The sequence below is a fragment of the Bufo bufo genome, chromosome 2 (genome assembly GCF_905171765.1).
Source record: "Bufo bufo chromosome 2, aBufBuf1.1, whole genome shotgun sequence".
Classification (NCBI taxonomy): Eukaryota; Metazoa; Chordata; class Amphibia; order Anura; family Bufonidae; genus Bufo; species Bufo bufo.
The window spans coordinates 476,445,543-476,465,132 of NC_053390.1; the positions used below are offsets into that span (position 1 = coordinate 476,445,543).

The window sequence follows — 19,590 nt, forward strand, 5'->3', positions numbered from 1 at the left end:
CGTGCGATTTCTGGTACATATAGTTGTAGGTCCTGATGAAACCAATGACCGTTCTTAAACGTAAGGCTGATATTCCTTGTGGGGTGGGCGAGGAAGGGGTCATTTTCGTATCCTTCTTTGATTGTGCCCAGGAGTTCTTTAGAGTAGGTGGCCCCTACGACCCTTCTCTCGGGTAAGATGTTATTTTGGCCCTTGTTACTCTGTGAGGGCTCGGAAAACATTCTGGAGAGGGCGTCAGCCTTGCCGTTTTTTGATCCAGGGCGATAGGTGATGAGATAGTTGAAGCGGGAAAAGAATAGGCTCCATCTGGCCTGTCTGGCTGAGAGTCTCTTTGCGCTGCGGATGAACTCGAGGTTCTTGTGGTCAGTTAGTACGATTATGGGGTTGGTGGCTCCCTCCAGCAGGTGTCTCCACTCGGAGAAGGCATCCTTGATCGCCAGCAGTTCTTTGTTACCGATGTCATAGTTCTTCTCGGAGGGGGACATCTGGCGGGAGAAATATGCGCACGGGTGTAATAGCATCCTCTCCCCTGTCCGTTGTGACAAAACTGCCCCCACCGCAGAGTCTGATGCATCCACTTCGACTGTAAATGGGAGCTCGGGGTTCGGGTGGATTAGGATTGGGGCAGAAGTGAAGAGGAGTTTCAACTTGGTGAAGGCCTCCTGGGCCTCGGGTGTCCAGGAGAAGGGGACTGCCTTCTTGGTGAGTTGGGTGATTGGTGATATGACCTTGGAGAAGTTTCGGATAAACTTCCGATAGAAGTTGGCGAAGCCAATGAATCTTTGTATCTCCTTCTCGTTTTTCGGAATGGGCCAGTTCATCACAGCTTGGACCTTCCCCGGATCCATACTTAGGCCCTCTGGGGAGATGATGTATCCGAGGAACTGAGTGGTGGTTCGCTCAAACTCGCATTTCTCTAGCTTGATATAGAGAGAGTTCTGTCTGAGTCTCTGCAGTACCCTGCGGACGTGTTCGCGGTGCTGCTCGAGGTCTTCAGAGAAGATCAAGATGTCGTCCAGGTAAACGACTACAAACAGATCCAGCATGTCCCTGAGGACGTCGTCAATGAAGTGCTGGAAGGTGGCGGGAGCATTGCAGAGTCCGAAAGGCATGACCAGGTACTCAAAATGACCATAACGTGTCCGGAAGGCGGTCTTCCATTCGTCCCCAGGGCGGATTCGGACGAGGTTGTAGGCCCCTCGAAGGTCGAGTTTGGTGAAGATCTTCGCTTCCCGGAGTCTCTCAAGGAGTTCGGAAATCAGTGGGAGCGGGTACCGTTTTTTTACGGTTATGTCATTAAGCTTTCTGTAGTCTATGCAGGGACGCAGGGAGGAGTCTTTTTTTCTCTACGAAGAAAAAGGGGGCTCCCGCGGGGGAGGTGGAGGGCCGGATGAACCCCTTCCTCAGGTCCTCGTCCAGGTACTCTTTCAGAGCCTTGAGTTCAGGCTCTGAGAGGGAGTAGATACTGCCAAAGGGTATTTCGGCCCCGGGCAACAGTTCTATAGGGCAGTCATAGGGTCGGTGTGGTGGCAGCTTGTCTGCGTTTTTCTTGTCGCAGACATCCTGGAACTCACGGTATTAAGGGGGTAGCAGATCCTTGACGGATAGTTTTGAGATGGTGGTGTCTTCGGGTGGAAGGACGGGTTTGTGGGAGCAATTTAGCGTGCAGAACTCGGATGGGAATCGTATGCAGCGGGTTTCCCAGTCCACCGAGGGGTTGTGGGTGGCCAACCATGGGATGCCCAAGATCACTGGGAACTTCGGGGAGGCGATCAGAGAGAAGTGGATCTTTTCACGGTGATCAGGTTCTATGAGGAGTTGTAGTTCGGTGGTCTCGTGAGTGGCCGGCCCCGAGGAGAGTGGGGATCCGTCGACGGTTTCCAGGTCAACGGGGGCTGCCTTGATTGTCAGTGGAATGTTCTTTTCGCGGGCGAAGGTTAGGTCCATGAAGTTGCCTCCCGCCCCGGAGTCTAACATCGCTGAACAGGGGAGTTGTCGCCCCTCAATGTCGATGAGGATGGGGACGATGAAGTGGGATCCATGAGCCGCCGTGTTGTTATTTTCCGGGGCTGCTGGCGGGGTTGGAGTCTGTGGTTGCTCCTTTAGCTCCGTGACGGCAATAGTCTTTCGGATCTTATGAGGACATTTGATGGCAAAATGACCCGGCTCCCCACAGTAGAGGCAGAGGTTTTCGGCCAGCCTTCTCTCCTTCTCAGCTGTGAATAGAGACCTACTTAGAGCGTCGACCTGCATAGGTTCAGTTACTGACTGGGGGTCGCGCTGGGCGGTGGAAGAGAAGGAGTAAGTGGGTCTGTGGTCCGAGGACCAGAGTCTTTCTTTCTTCCTCTTGGAGAGTCTTTGATCTATCCGGATGCATAACTGAATGAAGTCATCCAGATCGTCCGGGGCCTCAACTCTGGCGAGGTCGTCCTTTATTAATTCTGACAGGCCTCGCCGGAATTGGCTTCTCTGTGCCGCTGGGTTCCAGGTGGTGTCCGTGACCCAATGGCAAAACTCGGCGGTGTATTCGGCGACGGAGCGTCTCCCTTGCCGCAGACCATGTAGTCGCGCCTCGGCTGTCGCACAGCGGTTGGGGTCATCGAAGACTTGGCTCATGGCGGTGATGAAGTTGTTTAGGTTGTCCAGAAGCTGACTGTTAGTCTCCAAGTATGGTGATGCCCATACTAATGCTTCATCCGTCAGGAGATTGACCACGAATAGCACCTTCTTTTTCTCGGTGGTGAAGGGGGCCGGGTACATCTGAAAATAGATGCGGCATTGGTTTAGAAACCCCCGATACTGGCGTCTGTCGCCGCTGAATCTTGATGGGAGTGGCATGCGGGTGTCTGCGGGCGCGCCGCGAACGTCCAGGAGTTGCCTCTGTAGTTCAATAATCTCCCTCTGTTGGCTTTGGACTACGCCTTGGAGCTGGGCAAATTTCTCCTGATATGTAGTACCAAATTCTTGAAGTTCGGAGACCTGCTTACGCAGAGTGGCCATTGCGGACTCCATAGTGTGGCTGATTATTCTGTAACAGTCCTACAGGCTCACCTGAGTCAGAGGACCGCTGGCTGGAGGTAGGAGTGGAGCCCAGTGGCAAGGACCGCAGGCAGGTAGTAGGTGCAGGAAGTCTGGCAGAGGCGTAGTCGGTAGGCAGGCGGTGGGTCAGGGCAGGCGGCAGTAAGCGTGGTCAGACAATCCGGATGGCAACGGTGGTAGCAGTTCAGTAGGTAGGGACAAGCAGAAGAGTAGTCGGTAGGCAGGCGGTGGGTCAGGGCAGGCGGCAGTAAGCGTAGTCAGACAATCCGGATGGCAACGGTGGTAGCAGTTCAGTAGGTAGGGACAAGCAGAAGAGTAGTCGGTAGGCAATTCCTGGTCAGCAGTGGACTTCCAGTTGTAGCAAGAGCAGCAGATGAGGAGAAGCTTGATCAAGGCTCAGGAGCTCAATAATCAGCAAGCTAGAGTGCAAGGGGCTGGACTTATATAGGGAAGTACCAGGTGTGGGGAATCAAGGGTGATGAGCAAGGCTTGGCAAGACTGAGGTTACATAATAGGTTTCAGGGAGTATTGTCCAGAGAGGACGGTAGCCTAGTAAGCAGGGCTACCGCCTGGGATGTGGCTGGTCACGGGTTCGAATCCCGACAGACGGTCTATAGGAAACCTACCTCAACCAATACTTTGCTTAAGTGGGAGAGCAGTCACCCACTCCCGCTTAGAAAAGGTATTCCTAAGGGGCAGTACCTCCGCCTTAGGAGAAACTGCTCCTCCAAAAAAGAATTTACCAAACAGGCTGATGACTTGCGACTTAGATTCCGTCAGCGTGGGTATCCTGATAAGGTACTGAGAGGAGCCTTTCGGTCAGCCCTACAAGAGGACAGAACGAATCTCCTAGTCCCTAAGTCCAACCAGGCACAGACTGGGAACCTTATCCGCCTGGTCAGTATATTTGATCGGGCAGCACCCGAGGTCCGAGATATTGTACGCAACAACTGGGGTATCTTACTCATGGACCCAGATCTAAGAGAGGCGGTGGGGGAGTATCCACATCTCACATACCGCAGAGGACGCAGTCTCCGTGATAGACTGTTCTCGAGCGAGTTCATACCCCCTGCACCTTCTGGCTCCATGTGGTTACAGTCTAATATCAAAGGGTGCTATAGATGCAGCGGCTGCATTGCATGTAGCCATATACAAACTGGCAAGACTTTCTGCAGCAACATTACTGGGAAAGCATACACCATTAACCACTTCATAAACTGCGAACACTTGAACGACATTTCTAAGGCCAAAGACACACCAGTGGCCAACCACATTCACAACCATCACAATGGTATTGCGCATGTGTCTGTCATGGGCATTGACAGGGTCCTTCCTCCACGTCGGGGAGGGGGGGACTGGGACCGGGTGATCCTGCAGCGGGAAACCCGCTGGATCTACTATCTAAAAACCATGGCTCCATTGGGCCTCAATGAACAACTTAATTATAGTTGTTTTTTGTGATCATCCGGTCACCACTGTCACCACTGTCACCCAGTTTTATTCACTTCTTAATCTAGTCTTAATATCAGTCCAACTGTCCTAAAATAAGCTTGTTGTCTCCCTAATCTGTACATATGTAGCTCTGCTATGTAAGCATTATTTTGCTTTGTCGAAACATGAGACCCATTTGAATGTTGGTCTCCCATGCAATCATTGACGCTCCGCGGTATAATTCCCGGCGTCCTGATTGTCTGGCAACCAGCCCGCCTGCAGTGTGGAAACTTTCGTCCCTCCTCTGACCTGCGTGCCATCTCGGTGCAGCGGCTTGCGTGCTGCGTTCCACACGACCAAGCCCCCTGTACGTGTGTCCCACAATGAGCACACCCCCATCTATGTAGCTCCCTGGGCGTGACGTGGAGCGCAGGCGCTGCCGTGCACCGCGTTCCACGGCACGTAGGCCTGATCACGTGATTGGGCGTACCCGGCCTCGCGTGACTTCCGGTGGGCATCCCTGGACAACTGGCGCGCTGCGCTCTGCCTCTTAAAAGTGGCACTTTGAAGGTACTCATTCGCCGACAGCCCCTTACTATGCACCCAACGTTTTGGGCCTCACAGGGACCTTGTTATGCCTCATAGCTGCATACCATTGTGCTGACGCGGCCCACTGGCACGCCAGCACTTTAGGTCCACCTGTCTTTGCTTTTGCTGTTGTTCGGTCCCACTGGCCCGACCACACTTCTCTCTTTTTTCTGAGCCTGGATGGTCCCACTGGTCCACCCTCCTGCCTGTTTTGAGCCATAGCGGCCCTAACTGGCCCAGCTCAGAGTTATTAGCCCTCTGGCTTTATTGTTGCTATTTTCCTTTTCGCCTTTAAACTACAGGCTTGGTTTGCCTGTTACCCTCTAATATATATTTCCCCTGATGAGTTTTATGCAAATGAAACGTGACACGTCGGGAATTGTTTAGGGTATACCAGGGATACCAGTCCCCACCAGAGACAGGTATCCGGACGGGGTCGCTCCTTGCAGGGCAAAAACTACCTACCTGTGTAGGTAGGCAGGGTCTCATTAGCCCCTTCCCTGTCTTAGGGTCTGACTAGGGAAACCGTTCCCGACCACTGCCTATGCCTAGAGCAACTGCTCGCTTGACATCTTCTTCGCATGGTTTCCAGTTATCACCAGCAGAAAAAAACAGAAGACGCTTTCCCAGGGTCCTGAATTGGCTCCCTCCTGATGAGTCCCATTCATCGTATCCATCATGGGTGAGAGCGTTCCTTTTCTATACTGGCATTACCTTGCTTTTGTCTAGGCCCACGCGGGCCTGTCATATATGTGTGTTTTGTATATTTTCTTTTTGGGCCATTTATCCTAATATCACCTATTAAATATTAAGTTTTATTCCCTCTGTCCCCATCCAAGGGGATCAGTTCATTTGCCGTTTACAGAAACACCCCATATGTGGTCGTAAACCGCTGTACGGGCACACGGCAGGGTGCAGAAGGAAAGGAATGCCGTACAGTTTTTGGAAGGCAGATTTTGCTTGACTGTTTTTTTGACACCATGTCCCATTTGAAGCACCCCTGATGCACTCCTAGAGTAGAAACTCCAAAAAAGTGACCCCATTTTAGAAACTACGGGATAGGGTGGCAGTTTTGTTGGTACTATTTTAGGGTACATATGATTTTTGGTTGCTCTATATTACACTTTTTGTGAGGCAAGGTAACAAGAAATAGCAGTTTTACAACCGTTTTTATTTTTTGTTATTTACAACATTCATCTGACAGGTTAGATCATGTGGTATTTTCATAGACCAGGATGTCATGGACGCGGCGATACCTAATATGTATACTTTTCTTTTTATTTATGTGAGTTTTACACAAAAAAAATCATGTTTTAGTGTTTCCATAGTCTGAGAGCAATAGTTTTTTCAGTTTTTGGGTGATTATCTTGGGTAGGGTATGATTTTTGCGGCATGAGATGACAGTTTGATTGGCACTATTTTGGGGTGCGTGTGACTTTTTGATCGCTTGCTATTACACTTTATGTGATGTAAGGTGACAAAAATTGCTTTTTTTACACGGTTTTAATTTTTATTTTTTTACGGTATTCAACTGAGGGGTTATGTCATGTGATATTTTTATAGAGCAAGTTATTACGGATGCGGTGATACCTAATATGTCAACTTTTTTTTTTTCCCCTATTTTTTACCAATTTTTTTTTAACTTTATTTGGGGAAAATTACGTTTTTGTTTATTTTTACTTAAAACTAAATTTTTTGGGGGGAAACTTTATTTTTTTAAACCTTTTTTTTCACTTTATTTTTTGTCCCACTTTGGGACTTGAGCTTTTGGGGGTCTAATCCTTTGCAATGCATTCCAATACTTCTGTATTGGAATGCATTGGCTGTATGAGTAATACTGTGTGTATTATTTATACAGCTTCCGGCCTGTGAGATCCAGGGGACTGGATCTCACAGGCTCGTCACCAGAAGGCAGCGCGAAGCCTTCCTTAGGCATCGCGCTGACTTCCATGCCATCGGGTCTCCCCTACAGCCCCACGGGAACCTGATGGCACCTGTGCCCCTGCGCCCGCCGCACCATTGAAAAGCCGCAAACCGCAGGTCTGAATTAACCTGCGGTTTGCGGCGATCGCCGACACGGGGGGGTCACAGGACCCCCACGCGCATTTCGCCAAGGTGCCTGCTCAACGATTTGAGCAGGCACGTTGTTCGGATCACCGCCCGCCGGGCGGCGGCGATCGGAAATACACATGACGTACCGGTACGTCATGTGTCCTTAAGTACCGGGACAACATGCCATACCGGTACGTCATGTGTCCTAAAGAGGTTAATAATGTGTGTAATGTGTAGTATGTGCCCGTATGTAATAACATGTGTAGTATGTGGCCCACCCGTATACAGGGGTGCACCTAGCCTTTTGTGCTGCCTGAGGCGAAAACTGAAATGGCGCCCCTCCCTCTCCAATGTCAATTTCTTAACCTAACCCCTTCCCTTCAGCCCATGACCTTTCAGCTGCCCCTCTCATGCCCCTGCCTGAGGCGATCACCTCACCTGGCCTCATGGGTGGTGCACCCCTGCCCATATGTAATAAAATGTGTGATGTGCAATATGTTCCTGTATGTAATAACATGTGGGATGTGAAGTACAGTATGTACCTATATGTAATACAGGATATATTACATGTAATATTATTTTGTATAGTGTATGGTGACATCAATGCCTGTGTGCAGTAACCAATTATTAATATTCCCTCCATTGTAGATTAAGAAAAGGGACCAATTATCTTAAGAGTTGACACATCGGTGTGTATGGGGCTTGAAAGGGGCCCACACTTCCAATACAGTACCCTTAATCCGCCCCTGGTGACAGCACACAGAGTACTGTACTCTATGCGCTGTCACAGGGTGCATCACTCCACCAAAAGAGGAAGGGGTATCGCCGCACATGAACAACTGATCAGCACAAGCAACATTCAGCTAAAGGCAGAAAGGGTCTGAATCCTGCTAGGGGCTGCTATCAGTGAATACCTGCACTTAGCTGCACTCCCTCCCTGCTACTGAATAATTTTCTCTGTTGCTCATTCCACTGGGGAGGGACGCTGCTTCTACTAGCTGCAAGGCAGTGCCAGCCCCACTCTTTCTCTGTCTGCTGTTATGCCTGCCCCTGGTGAAGTAACTGACGTCACGTGACAATTTAAAGGGAACCTGTCACCAGGATTTTGGGTATAGAGCTGAGGACATGGGTTGCTAGATGGCCGCTAGCACATCCGCAATACCCAGTTCCCATAGATCTTAACTGACCAGTGCTGCCATTAACTGGCAGGACTTCAATGCTGCCAAAGAGTCTGGGCCCCAGGAAACATTAAGTTGTGGCCAGGCAACAAGGTAGCATGGGCTGTGTGGAGGTTGGGACTGTATGTTGGAGGGGTCTAATGTTATTTAGATTGGACTGTATGTTGTAGGGAGGAGAATGATGTAATTTAAATGGGACTGCACAACTAGGGCATTGTTATTGCTAGGGGCATTATTATTATTGAAGGGACTGGGGCACCTACAGGAGGAGGATGATGAAAAAGTGAGGAATCTAAGATGTCTGTGTGCAAAATTCTACAGAGACGCAACTGAAAGAAGTTGTCAAGGAGGTCAGCTTCCAATGGAGAATATGAGGAACGAGAATGTCTATATCAGAGGAGACGTCACTGGATGTAAGAGGTACAGTATGTGGCGCTGTATTTCACTTTATGTTTTGTAGCGCTGTATGTAATGTTATCCATGTACACTCACCTAAAGAATTATTAGGAACACCTGTTCTATTTCTCATTAATGCAATTATCTAGTCAACCAATCACATGGCAGTTGCTTCAATGCATTTAGGGGTGTGCTCCTGGTCAAGACAATCTCCTGAACTCCAAACTGAATGTCAGAATGGGAAAGAAAGGTGATTTAAGCAATTTTGAGCGTGGCATGGTTGTTGGTGCCAGATGGGCCGGTCTGAGTATTTCACAATCTGCTCAGTTACTGGGATTTTCACGCACAACCATTTCTAGGGTTTACAAAGAATGGTGTGAAAAGGGAAAAACATCCAGTATGTGTCACGGCCAGTGTTATGTTTTGTGACACTTTCCTTCACTTGGTTGCCCGTGGCAACGTGTGGTGTTGTGTGCATGTGGTGGCAGTGTCTCAGCCCTATGGTTGATCCCCAGGACATGATTGCCACGCATGCCGTTGCCCGCGGCAACAGGTGAAGTGTGTTTGTTTATGTGTGTATTCCCCTTTAAGTGTCCATCTTCCCTTGCCTGGTGTTGGAAGGGTTAAATCCCTTCTGTGTGTGTGAACACTGGGTGTGTCTGTGTGGGTGTGGCCACTTGGGCCTATAAAGCCTCAGTGTATATCACTTGTCTGAGGGGTACTTCAGCCATGGTTAGCTGGAGCAGCCTCCTGTGTATTCCATCTGCCAGTGGGGGCCACCCTTGTGGTCATAGGTTTATGTATGGTGTTTAGAAGATGTTTGTTTGGTCTTTATTTATTGCAGAATATGGTTTCCTGGGTTCCCGTGTGATGTCTGTGTGTGCGGTGTCCTTTGTGTTGTTTGTGGACAGAAGCACTTGCACGTGGGTTCCAGGTTGTGTGTCTGTGGCAGGTAAGTGTGGTACTAGTCTCACTTACCTGCCATTGCCATATGTCTGTTTATGTTCCCTTTTCTTTATAGCTTGGCCATTTTAGACTCCTGTTACTCCGTGTCCAGGAGGAACGGACTGTCTACCCAGCTCCTAGTACAGGGATCGACGGAGGGTCAGAAGGGATCCAAGATTCCTGAGCATGAGCCCTCCTACCTTCAAGGTCGGCTCATGCAGCTAGGAGTTAGGGTCAGAATTAGGGATGCATTAGGAGGTGACCTGCTCCCTTATTCTGTTGTCCTGGCCGAGCAGCCACTAACATCTCCTGGCATCACACGGCTGAGGGTTTTCCCCATCCTCAGCCGTGATAGTATGCGGCAGTCCTGTGGGCAAAAATGCCTTGTGGATGCTAGAGGTCAGAGGAGAATGGGCCGACTGATTCAAGCTGATAGAAGAGCAACGTTGACTGAAATAACCACTCGTTACAACCGAGGTATGCAGCAAAGCATTTGTGAAGCCACAACACGCACAACCTTGAGGCGGATGGGCTACAACAGCAGAAGACTCCACCGGGTACCACTCATCTCCACTACAAATAGGAAAAAGAGGCTACAATTTGCACGAGCTCACCAAAATTGGACTGTTGAAGACTGGAAAAATGTTGCCTGGTCTGATGAGTCTCGATTTCTGTTTAGACATTCAAATGGTAGAGTCCGAATTTGCCGTAAACAGAATGAGAACATGTATCCATCCTCTGATGGCTACTTCCAGCAGGATAATGCACCATGTCACAAAGCTCGAATCATTTCAAATTGGTTTCTTAAACATGACAATGAGTTCACTGTACTAAAATGGCCCCCACAGTCACCAGATCTCAACCCAATAGAGCATCTTTGGGATGTGGTGGAACGGGAGCTTCGTGCCCTGGATGTGCATCCCTCAAATCTCCATCAACTGCAAGATGCTATCCTATCAATATGGGCCAACATTTCTAAAGAATGCTATCAGCACCTTGTTGAATCAATGCCACGTAGAATTAAGGCAGTTCTGAAGGCAAAAGGGGGTCCAACACCGTATTAATATGGTGTTCCTAATAATTCTTTAGGTGAGTGTATGTCTTTAACAGTAGGGCTGGAGAGAAGGGGTTAGGTTGAGAATTTGGCATGTGGGGGAGGCGCCATTTAAGAGCTTGCCTCAGGCAGCAGAAAGGCTAGGTGCACCCCTGTATTTACTGCACACGCTCCATCTACATCACCTCCTCTTTGTTTGCACATATAGACCTAAAAATCTGTTTAGTAGCTCTTCCTTTTTCTGATTAGCTTCTACCTCACATGTTTTTTTTCCTTCCTCGGGATCAACTTGCAGGATAACAGGCTGGACTGGATGGAGAGATGTCTAGTATTATGTTACTATTTCCTGTGACGCTCCCTGTTAACATTATTTAGGGGACCTACTGCATCTGACCTTAATATATAAAGAATTTTGGGGATATTTATTTTTCTTTTTGGCCGCCTGCCGTTCATTATGTATTTTAGCAGATTTTGTAAGCCCTTTGTATATTTCAAAGGCTTACAGCTGACCCCTCAGATTTGTGAGTGAGGCATATATGACGAATTATTGTATAAGCATATGATCCAGGATATCATCCAGTTCTACTTCCTTCTCACAAATATTAGATCAAACCTTTATCTGATGGCAAGACAACTGGCTGCAGGAAGAGCCCTTTCCCACTGATTTGTCTCCTATCGCTGGCATACTGAACCCCTGTTAGCAAAATGAAGTCTCTCAGTTTCTTGTTGGACAAAAATGGATGGGATCAGGAGAAATTTCTCTGAGAAGTTTCTACAGGAAGATCCTACAACTCATTTTTTTCCCCTATTTTCATTTCCTATTCACATTTTCTTTTCCAGATGGCTGTCCCACACAATGATTGATAATCTTCTTTTCTATATGAGGACAGATTCAAACCAATAAAAGAAACCTATAAAACAACAAATCATACTCAGGTGCTATACGGTTGCTCCCTACCAGAAGTTTTGTATAAACCGGAATCCAGACTGGTTTTGAGGTATGTGTTTGATTTAAATTTATGACACCTCATTTTATGCAATTACACTCCTCAACATAATTGAAACTGCAACCTCAAGAAGGAAAAGTAATAGAATTCTGGAAATCACAGGATTGATAGACATGATAAAGTGGTTGTCCCACAAAAAATATTCTACAGTCTTCAAACCAGAACCTGCATCTGAATACTTTTGTAATTGCATTTAATAATTTTTTTTGCATAGCCACTGAATATTTAATGAAATGGATCTGTATAGTGCAACCTGCAGTTTTTTTTCCCTTATTTCTTTGACCTGCTCACTGAGAAGGTTGCATATGCTCAGTTTCATCCTTCAACTGCCTCCTGAGCTGTGATAGGGAGAGCTGAGACACACCCCCTTTGCTGCAGCAGGAAAGACACTCCCCTTGAGCTGTCAGCTTGATATAAATCTAGCAGAGCAATGAATAGGGAGATCTTTGGATCCATGTAAGGTACCAGGCTAGTACTGGCTTTGTTAGAAAGAGGTTGTCATGCACAATATGATGTCTGATTTTAATTATTTGCATTAGTCATGGGTAACCCCAGGGTCGGCTCCAGGTTCATGTGGGCCCTTGGGCGATAAAGCCTCATTGGGCATCCTTGTGGCATTTTGCACAACACACAAGGCAAGAAAACTGCATGTATTATATATGGTGCCAAATACAATAAACAGAAAACACTACAGCGTGGATATATGTAAATCAATCCTTATGTCCCTACTTTATTTTTTTTTATCTAACCAGTGTTTTAATCCCTCAGGTCTACTCACAGTATTCAGTTTTTACTGTACACCCTCTAAAGAGAAACAGACAGACTATGAATATGAAAATATTTTATTTGGACATACTGTAAAGACATAAAACATTTGAAAATACATGGTCTGGGTGTCTGAATTTAGAAGACTGGGGTTAAAGTGAATTTAGGGGTTCTGGTCTAAGTTCCAAATTTAGGAGTTTAGTCTGGGGCTCTGATTTTATTTAGGATCTAGTCTGGGGATAAACTAATTTAGGGGTCTAATCTGGGGTCTGAATATAAGGGTCTGAATTTAGGGGTCTAATTTGGTGTTTCCGTTTATTTAGGTAGTCTGCAGGCCGAATTTATTTTCTGTAGAGGGTAGGGGCAACTACATAATATAGATAAATTATTAGGACCCCAGACCAGACTCGTTTGCATGGCGTGTGTGTGCTACCAAATGCCATGTACTAATGCTACATGGTGTGGTGTTTTTGGGGAGGGATCCTCCAGCCTCCACTAATAGGAGAATAATGAGCAACAAACCTCTTTGTGGGGGAATTCCTTAGACGCCATCCCCAGTATACCTCAGGCTACCACATACTATGCACATACATTTATATGGATGAGGAAAAGAAATGCACAGCAAGCAGTAAAGCAAATATTCCTAAAGGCTCAGTCAGCAGCATGTCCAGCCTCAGTCAGCAGTGAGTGAGTCTGTCATTACTGATTACTGATAACTTATCAGTGCTAAGTTATCAGTAATGACAGACTCACTCACTGATGACTGAGGCTGGACATGCTGCTGATACCTTTAGGAATATTTGCTTTACTGCTTGCTGTGCTGTCACGATGCTCTCTGTGCGTGGTTCAAGGAGGCAGGGACGGCAGAGGCGCACTCGCGTCATCAGCGCGCCCGGCGTTGCCCGTTCCCATGTTAACCGCTCTGGGGCTGAGTGCGAGCTGATCACTCGGCGCTCGGCTGTATTGGAACTCAGGAGTCATGCGATGCTGGCCACGTCACATGACTCCACTTGCGCCCTATTTAAACAGGCAATCTGCTGGCCACAGATTGCCTGTTATTGAGGTCCTTCCTGCGATATACTTACCTGGTTTATTGTTCCTGCTTGGATTCTGATTTACAGTCTGTCTCATCCCTTGGTCTTGGGGTTCCCTCCTGGTTCTGACTTCGGCTTCTCCTGCTTTTTGACTCGGCTTGTTTGACTTCTCTGTTGCATGTGTTGTCTGTCTTCCCTGCACTTTCCTAGCTAAGGGTTTGTCGACCAGTTGTCCCTTGTCGCTAGGACCTGCAAGGCAAGTAGGCAGGGACAGGGGTGCGGATGGAGCTCAGTGGTCACTTCCCCACCCCCTGTGTGTGTGACATGTGCATTTCTCATCCATATATACATTACATTGTATGTGGTAGCCTTAAGTATGGGGGGGGGGGGTCTAAGGAATTCCCCCACAAAGAGGTTTGTTGCTGAGCGCTCAATTCATTATTCTCTTAAAGTCTGGGGGGGAGGCTGGGGGAAGAATCCCTCCCCAAAAACACCACACCATGCTGCAGTAGCCCCACGGCCTTTCCCTCATGTTACTAGTCCCACGTCAGACTCACATCTCACACTGTCCTACAACTCCTACCCTTCTCCTGGATACTTTAGCGCTCGACTGCTATGCTGTCTTCAGCTGCGCTGCTGCTGCTAATCAGCTCCGCCTCCGCTCTGCCCCTGATGTGATCAAGTTAGTTCACGTTCCTCCTCCAATCTGTCTCGCAGGCCTGTGAGATGTCAGCACCGGCACAGCAGCATAAAGTACGTCAAAATGTTTAAAGGGGCGGAAACGAGTGGGCCTCAGCACTTGCCTGGGTAAGCCGGGTGCTGACGCCAGTCCTGGGTAACCCCTTTAATCATATTCAAAAGATAAAAAATAGAAATAAAATATTCTAAACATCCCAATTTATTCAATATTGAATATGAGAGCCATGCTCAGAAATACACACACTTACAAGCCTTGGCATGCTATCAATGAGGTCATTAATAGCTGTCTGAGAAATGTTCTGCCATGCAAATCATCAAGATCTGCTGCTGGCAGCTCCCTTTGCAATTGCTGAATGTCTGTGATCAATGGGAGACCCGTCCAGAAACAATGCACACCATGATAACCTGTTTCGGTCACGCAAACTGCTCACAGTAGCATGCGCAACATGTGTTATCCTATTAAAAAACAGCTCCTGGCTGAAACGCTGGTTCCATGACCAAATCAATGTAACACTGAGATGTTAGTGTACCGGAAATAAAGACTAGAGGGGTCCTGCTACCATATAATATGCCAACCCACATTATAATCTCAACAGTAGGACTGGTGTGATTTCCTTTGTGAAGGCCTCTTCATGGTTTTGCCTACATGGTTTCCAGACCAATCTCCAGTTATCGTTGAGTCTGAGGCAAAAGCAGGACTCATCACTGAAGAGGACAAAGCTCCATTCCAGCCTCAATTTCCATCTTCCTGCGCATGATGATAGCCTGAGGTCCAATGAACACCTATAGCTGAATGTCATGCAAATGCTTTCTAAAGGTTTGTGTAGACACTGTTTGTTGCCCTAGGCTTGAGATGTAATGTCCAATTTCACATGAAGTACAGAATGGATCACTATTGAACAGTGCTGACATCTCAACCTAGATGTGTACCAATCTGCTGCGTAAACCAAGGTGTCTCGGTTTAAGGATTCTGTCCCTCTCAATTTGCGACAAGTGGCGATAACTGGCATATCCACAAACAGGAGGCATTGCAATCATCCTACACGACTTGTTCTGATTTTATAGGTTTCAATTGGCCAAAAATCTTTGCTTTCAATCTGGCTTTTATGCCCCTCTCATATGCCACAGATTGGAGCTAGGTGCTAGAAAATTTTAACATTTGTAGATCTTGAATCTGTCAACACATACCTCAATATAAAAGCAAGACCACTGTTAGATCTGTTTTGGTATCTGGACACAAATGTTTTTGTCCCCCTCCCGGTCGTGCTTCAGTTACTGAGAAATACTGCTTTTCTGAATATGCAAATTAAATGTTTGGGGCATCACTGTTGGACCTTACCACACCATAAGGTCCCCTCTGTGTAACTTTGTTTGCGTTTTCACTCTGGGAATCAGGATACGTGCAGTACAGCCCTGGTAATTACTGGGGTCGAAGTAATCTCTACTGCGCATGTGCCGATTTCTAAAGTGACGGCGCACACTTAGTAACAGGAACAGACAAGATTAGATCCCCCCTGCCCGGACCTGCCACTGAACGCTTGTGTGGGGTGAGGCTGGCAGCGATGAGGAAGAGAGATTTTGGTACATCAAGGTGCAATGGTGACAGCCCTGTTGCACCAAACAACTAATTTACATATTAGAAAATGCTTTTCTCAGTAACGGAGGCAACAATCAGGAAGGGGACAAAAACTTCTGGATCAAGATACCAAAACAAATCTCACAGTAATCTATATTGAGGTATGTGGCAACACTTTAATTCATACACACCAAATGACATACCCGCTTGATGACGTGCTAGGGAGGGTTCTTCTCATACCAGTTCCAGCTGGGTTTAAATCATATGCCAGGTGTCCCTGTAGCTCTCCTAGAGAGAAATTGGGTCCTGTGCCAGACACAACTGGGGCTGCAAAATAGAAGTGATAAATATTATCCACCTCAGCTCCCCTAGCTTAAACCCCCTTAATGACCAGACCACTTTTTACAATTCTGCACTACACTAATTTCACGGTTTATTGCTTGGTCATACAACTTACCACCCAAATGAATTTTACCTCCTTTTCTTCTCACTAATAGAGCTTTCATTTGGTGGTATTTCATTGCTGCTGACATTTTTTATTTTTTTTTATTAATCGAAATTTTTGCCAAAAAAATGACATTTTTCACTTTCTGTTGTAAAATTTTTCAAAGAAAACTACATTTCTATATAAATTTTTCTCTAAATTTATTGTTCTACATGTCTGATAAAAAAAAATGCAATAAGTGTATATTTATTGGTTTGCGCAAAAGTTATAGCGTTTACAAACTATGGAACAAAAATGTGAATTTCCGCATTTTGAAGCAGGTCTGACTTTCTGAGCACCTGTCATGTTTCCTGAGGTTCTACAATGCCCAGACAGTAAAAACACCCCACAAATGACCCCATTTCAGAAAGTAGACACCCTAAGGTATTCGCTGATGGGCATAGTGAGTTCATGGAAGTTTTTATTTTTTGTCACAAGTTAGCGGAAAATGATTTTTTTTCTTACAAAGTCTCATATTCCACTAACTTGTGCCAAAAAATAAAATTTTACATGAACTCACCATACCCCTCACGGAATACCTTGGGATGTCTTCTTTCCAAAATGGGGTCACTTGTGGGGTATTTATACTGCCCTGGCATTTTAGGGGCCCTAAAGCGTGAGAAGAAGTCTGGAATATAAATGTCTAAAAAATTTTACGCATTTAGATTTCGTGAGTTCATGTTCATTTTATTTTTTGTCACAAGTTAGTGGAATATGAGACTTTGTAAAAAAAAAAATATATATAACACTTTCCGCTAACTTGTGCCAAAAAAAAAATCTTCTATGAACTCGCCATGCCCCTCAAAAGTGATCTTTATAGCGCCGCAGCGATTTTACGGTGTTTTTGCAGTGATCAGAAAAAATAAAATTCTGTCACTGCGGTGAGGCGGACTGAACGCAAGTGTGCGCACAAGATCAGGCCTGATCGGGCAAACACTGCGTTTTTTGTAGAGCCTATAGAACATGTCCTATTCTTGTCCGCAATTGCGGACAAGAAAAGGCATTTTCTATATAGTTCTGGCAATGTGCGGATCCGCAAAATGCGGAAAGCACATTGCCGGTGTCCGTGATTTGCGGATCCGTGGATACGCAAAACACATACGGACGTCTGAATGGAGCCTTACAGGGGTGAGATCAATGACAGGGGGGTGATCAGGGAGTCTATATGGGGTGATCACCCCCCTGTAAGGCTCCATTCAGACGTCCGTATGTGTTTTGCGGATCCGTGGATCCGCGGATCCGCAAAACACATACGGACGTCTGAATGGAGCCTTACAGGGGGGTGATCAATGACAGGGGGGTGATCAGTTAGTCTAATATGGGGTGATCAGGGGTTAATAAGGGGCTAATAAGTGACAGGGGGGATGTAGTGTAGTGGTGTTTGGTGCTACTTACAGAGCTGCCTGTGTCCTCTGGTGGTCGATCCAAGCAAAAGGGACCACCAGAGGACCAGGTAGCAGGTATATTAGACGCTGTTAACAAAACAGCGTCTAATATACCTTTTTGGGGTTAAAAAAATCGCATCTACAGCCTGCCAGCGAACGATCGCCGCTGGCAGGCTGTAGATCCACTCGTTTACCTCCCGATCCTGTGAACGCATGCTCCTTTGTGCGCGCGTTCACAGGAAATCTCGCGTCTCGCGAGATGAAGCGCCGAAGAGGAACAAATCGACTGCCTCCGGAACGCAATCCTGCGTTAGGCGGTCCGGAGGCGGTTATTATTTAACTTTAACCCCTTCAGTACCGAGCCACTTTTCACCTTAAATCCCAGGCTGATTTTTGCAAATCTGACATGTGTCACTTTATGTGGTAATAACTTTGGAACGCTTTTACTTATCCAAGCCATTCTGAGATTGTTTTCTCGTGACACATTGTACTTCATGACAGTAAATTTGAGTCAATACTTTTCACCGTTATTTATAAAATAATCCAAAATTTACTAAAAATTTGGAAAAATTCACAATTTTCTAAATTTGAATTTTTCTAACTTTAAAACAGATAGTAATGCCTCATAAAACAGTTATCAATCAACATTTCCCATATGTCTACTTTATATTGGCATAAGTGGTGGTAAACTGCTGTAGGGGCACATGGCAGGATGGAGAAGGGAAGGAGCGCAATATGGCTTTTGCAGCACAGATTTTGATGGATTGGTTTGCGGATGCCATTGGTTTTTATTTTTTAAGTGATTGTATAATGTGAATGAGGTGATGTTTCCATTGGTACCATTTTGGAATACATAAGACTTTTTGTGTGGCAAGGTGAAAAAAATGGCATAGTTTTGGCATAGTGTTTTTATATATATTTTTTCTTACAGCATTCACCTGAGGGAGCATATATGTGATATTTTTATACAGCAGGTTGTTATGGACGTGGCAATACCCAATATGTCTATCATTTTTATTTTTGTTAAGTTTTACACAGTGAAAGCCTTTTTGAACAGAATAAAATCTTGTTTTTGTGTTGCCATCTTCTGAGAGCCATAGTTTTTAAATTTTTTGGGGAGATTGTCTTAGGTAGGGTGTAATTTTTTTGCTGGATGAGATGATGGTTTGATTGGTACCATTTTGGGCTAAATATGCCTTTTTGATCACTTGGTATTACACTTTTTGTGAGGCAAGGGGACCAGAAAATGCCAGTTTTGGCACAGTTTTTATAAATTATTTTACAGCGTTCACCTAATGGGGTGTCGTCCAAGCCATCGGGTCCCCATCACAGCAGCGCGGGGACCCGATGGACACCCCGCACCCGGCAGGATACTGCACGTGCTGCGGTCAGCGCTGACCACGGCAGTGCAAGGGTAAATGCGCCGGCATCTGTGTTTTCACCGATGCCAGCGCATACAGCAGGGGTCCAGCTATCAGTGAGTCCCGGACCCCTGCAGCTGATCGGGCGGGCGCAGCTCCTGCTGTTTAATGTATACTAGTGACTAGAGTTGAGCGAACCCGAACTGTAAAGTTCGGGTTCGTACCGAACTTTAGGTTTTTCGGCACCCGAACATTTATGTAAAAGTTCGGGTTCGGTGTTCGGCGATTTTTATGGCGCTTTTTGAAAGGCTGCAAAGCAGCCAATCAACAAGCGTCATACTACTTGCCCCAAAAGGCCATCACAGCCATGGCTACTATTGGCATGGCTGTGATTGGCCAACTGCATGTGACCCAGCCTCTATTTAAGCTAGAGTCACGTAGCGCCGCCCGTCACTCTGCTCGAATTAGTGTAGGGATATGCTGCAGCTGCTGTGAGGGAGAGATCAGGGAGAAATCTTATGAAGAACTGCTTTTTTACTCAGCGATCTACAGCAAATGTGTTTTGTGGGTGCAGTGCACAATTGTTTTAAGGCTGC

The 19,590-nt window shown here is 46.6% G+C and overlaps 1 protein-coding gene across 3 annotated transcripts in view; it reads right to left on the bottom strand.

The window, feature by feature from the left end:
• The window catches only part of NFIC (nuclear factor I C), a 650,631-nt gene that overhangs the window by 261,506 nt on the left and 369,535 nt on the right, over window positions 1-19,590 (bottom strand). For all 3 annotated transcript variants that reach the window (XM_040417755.1, XM_040417754.1, XM_040417753.1), the window contains one exon: window positions 15,968-16,091. In XM_040417755.1, the coding sequence (XP_040273689.1) occupies window positions 15,968-16,091 (124 nt within the window). The remainder of the gene's footprint in view (window positions 1-15,967; window positions 16,092-19,590) is intronic.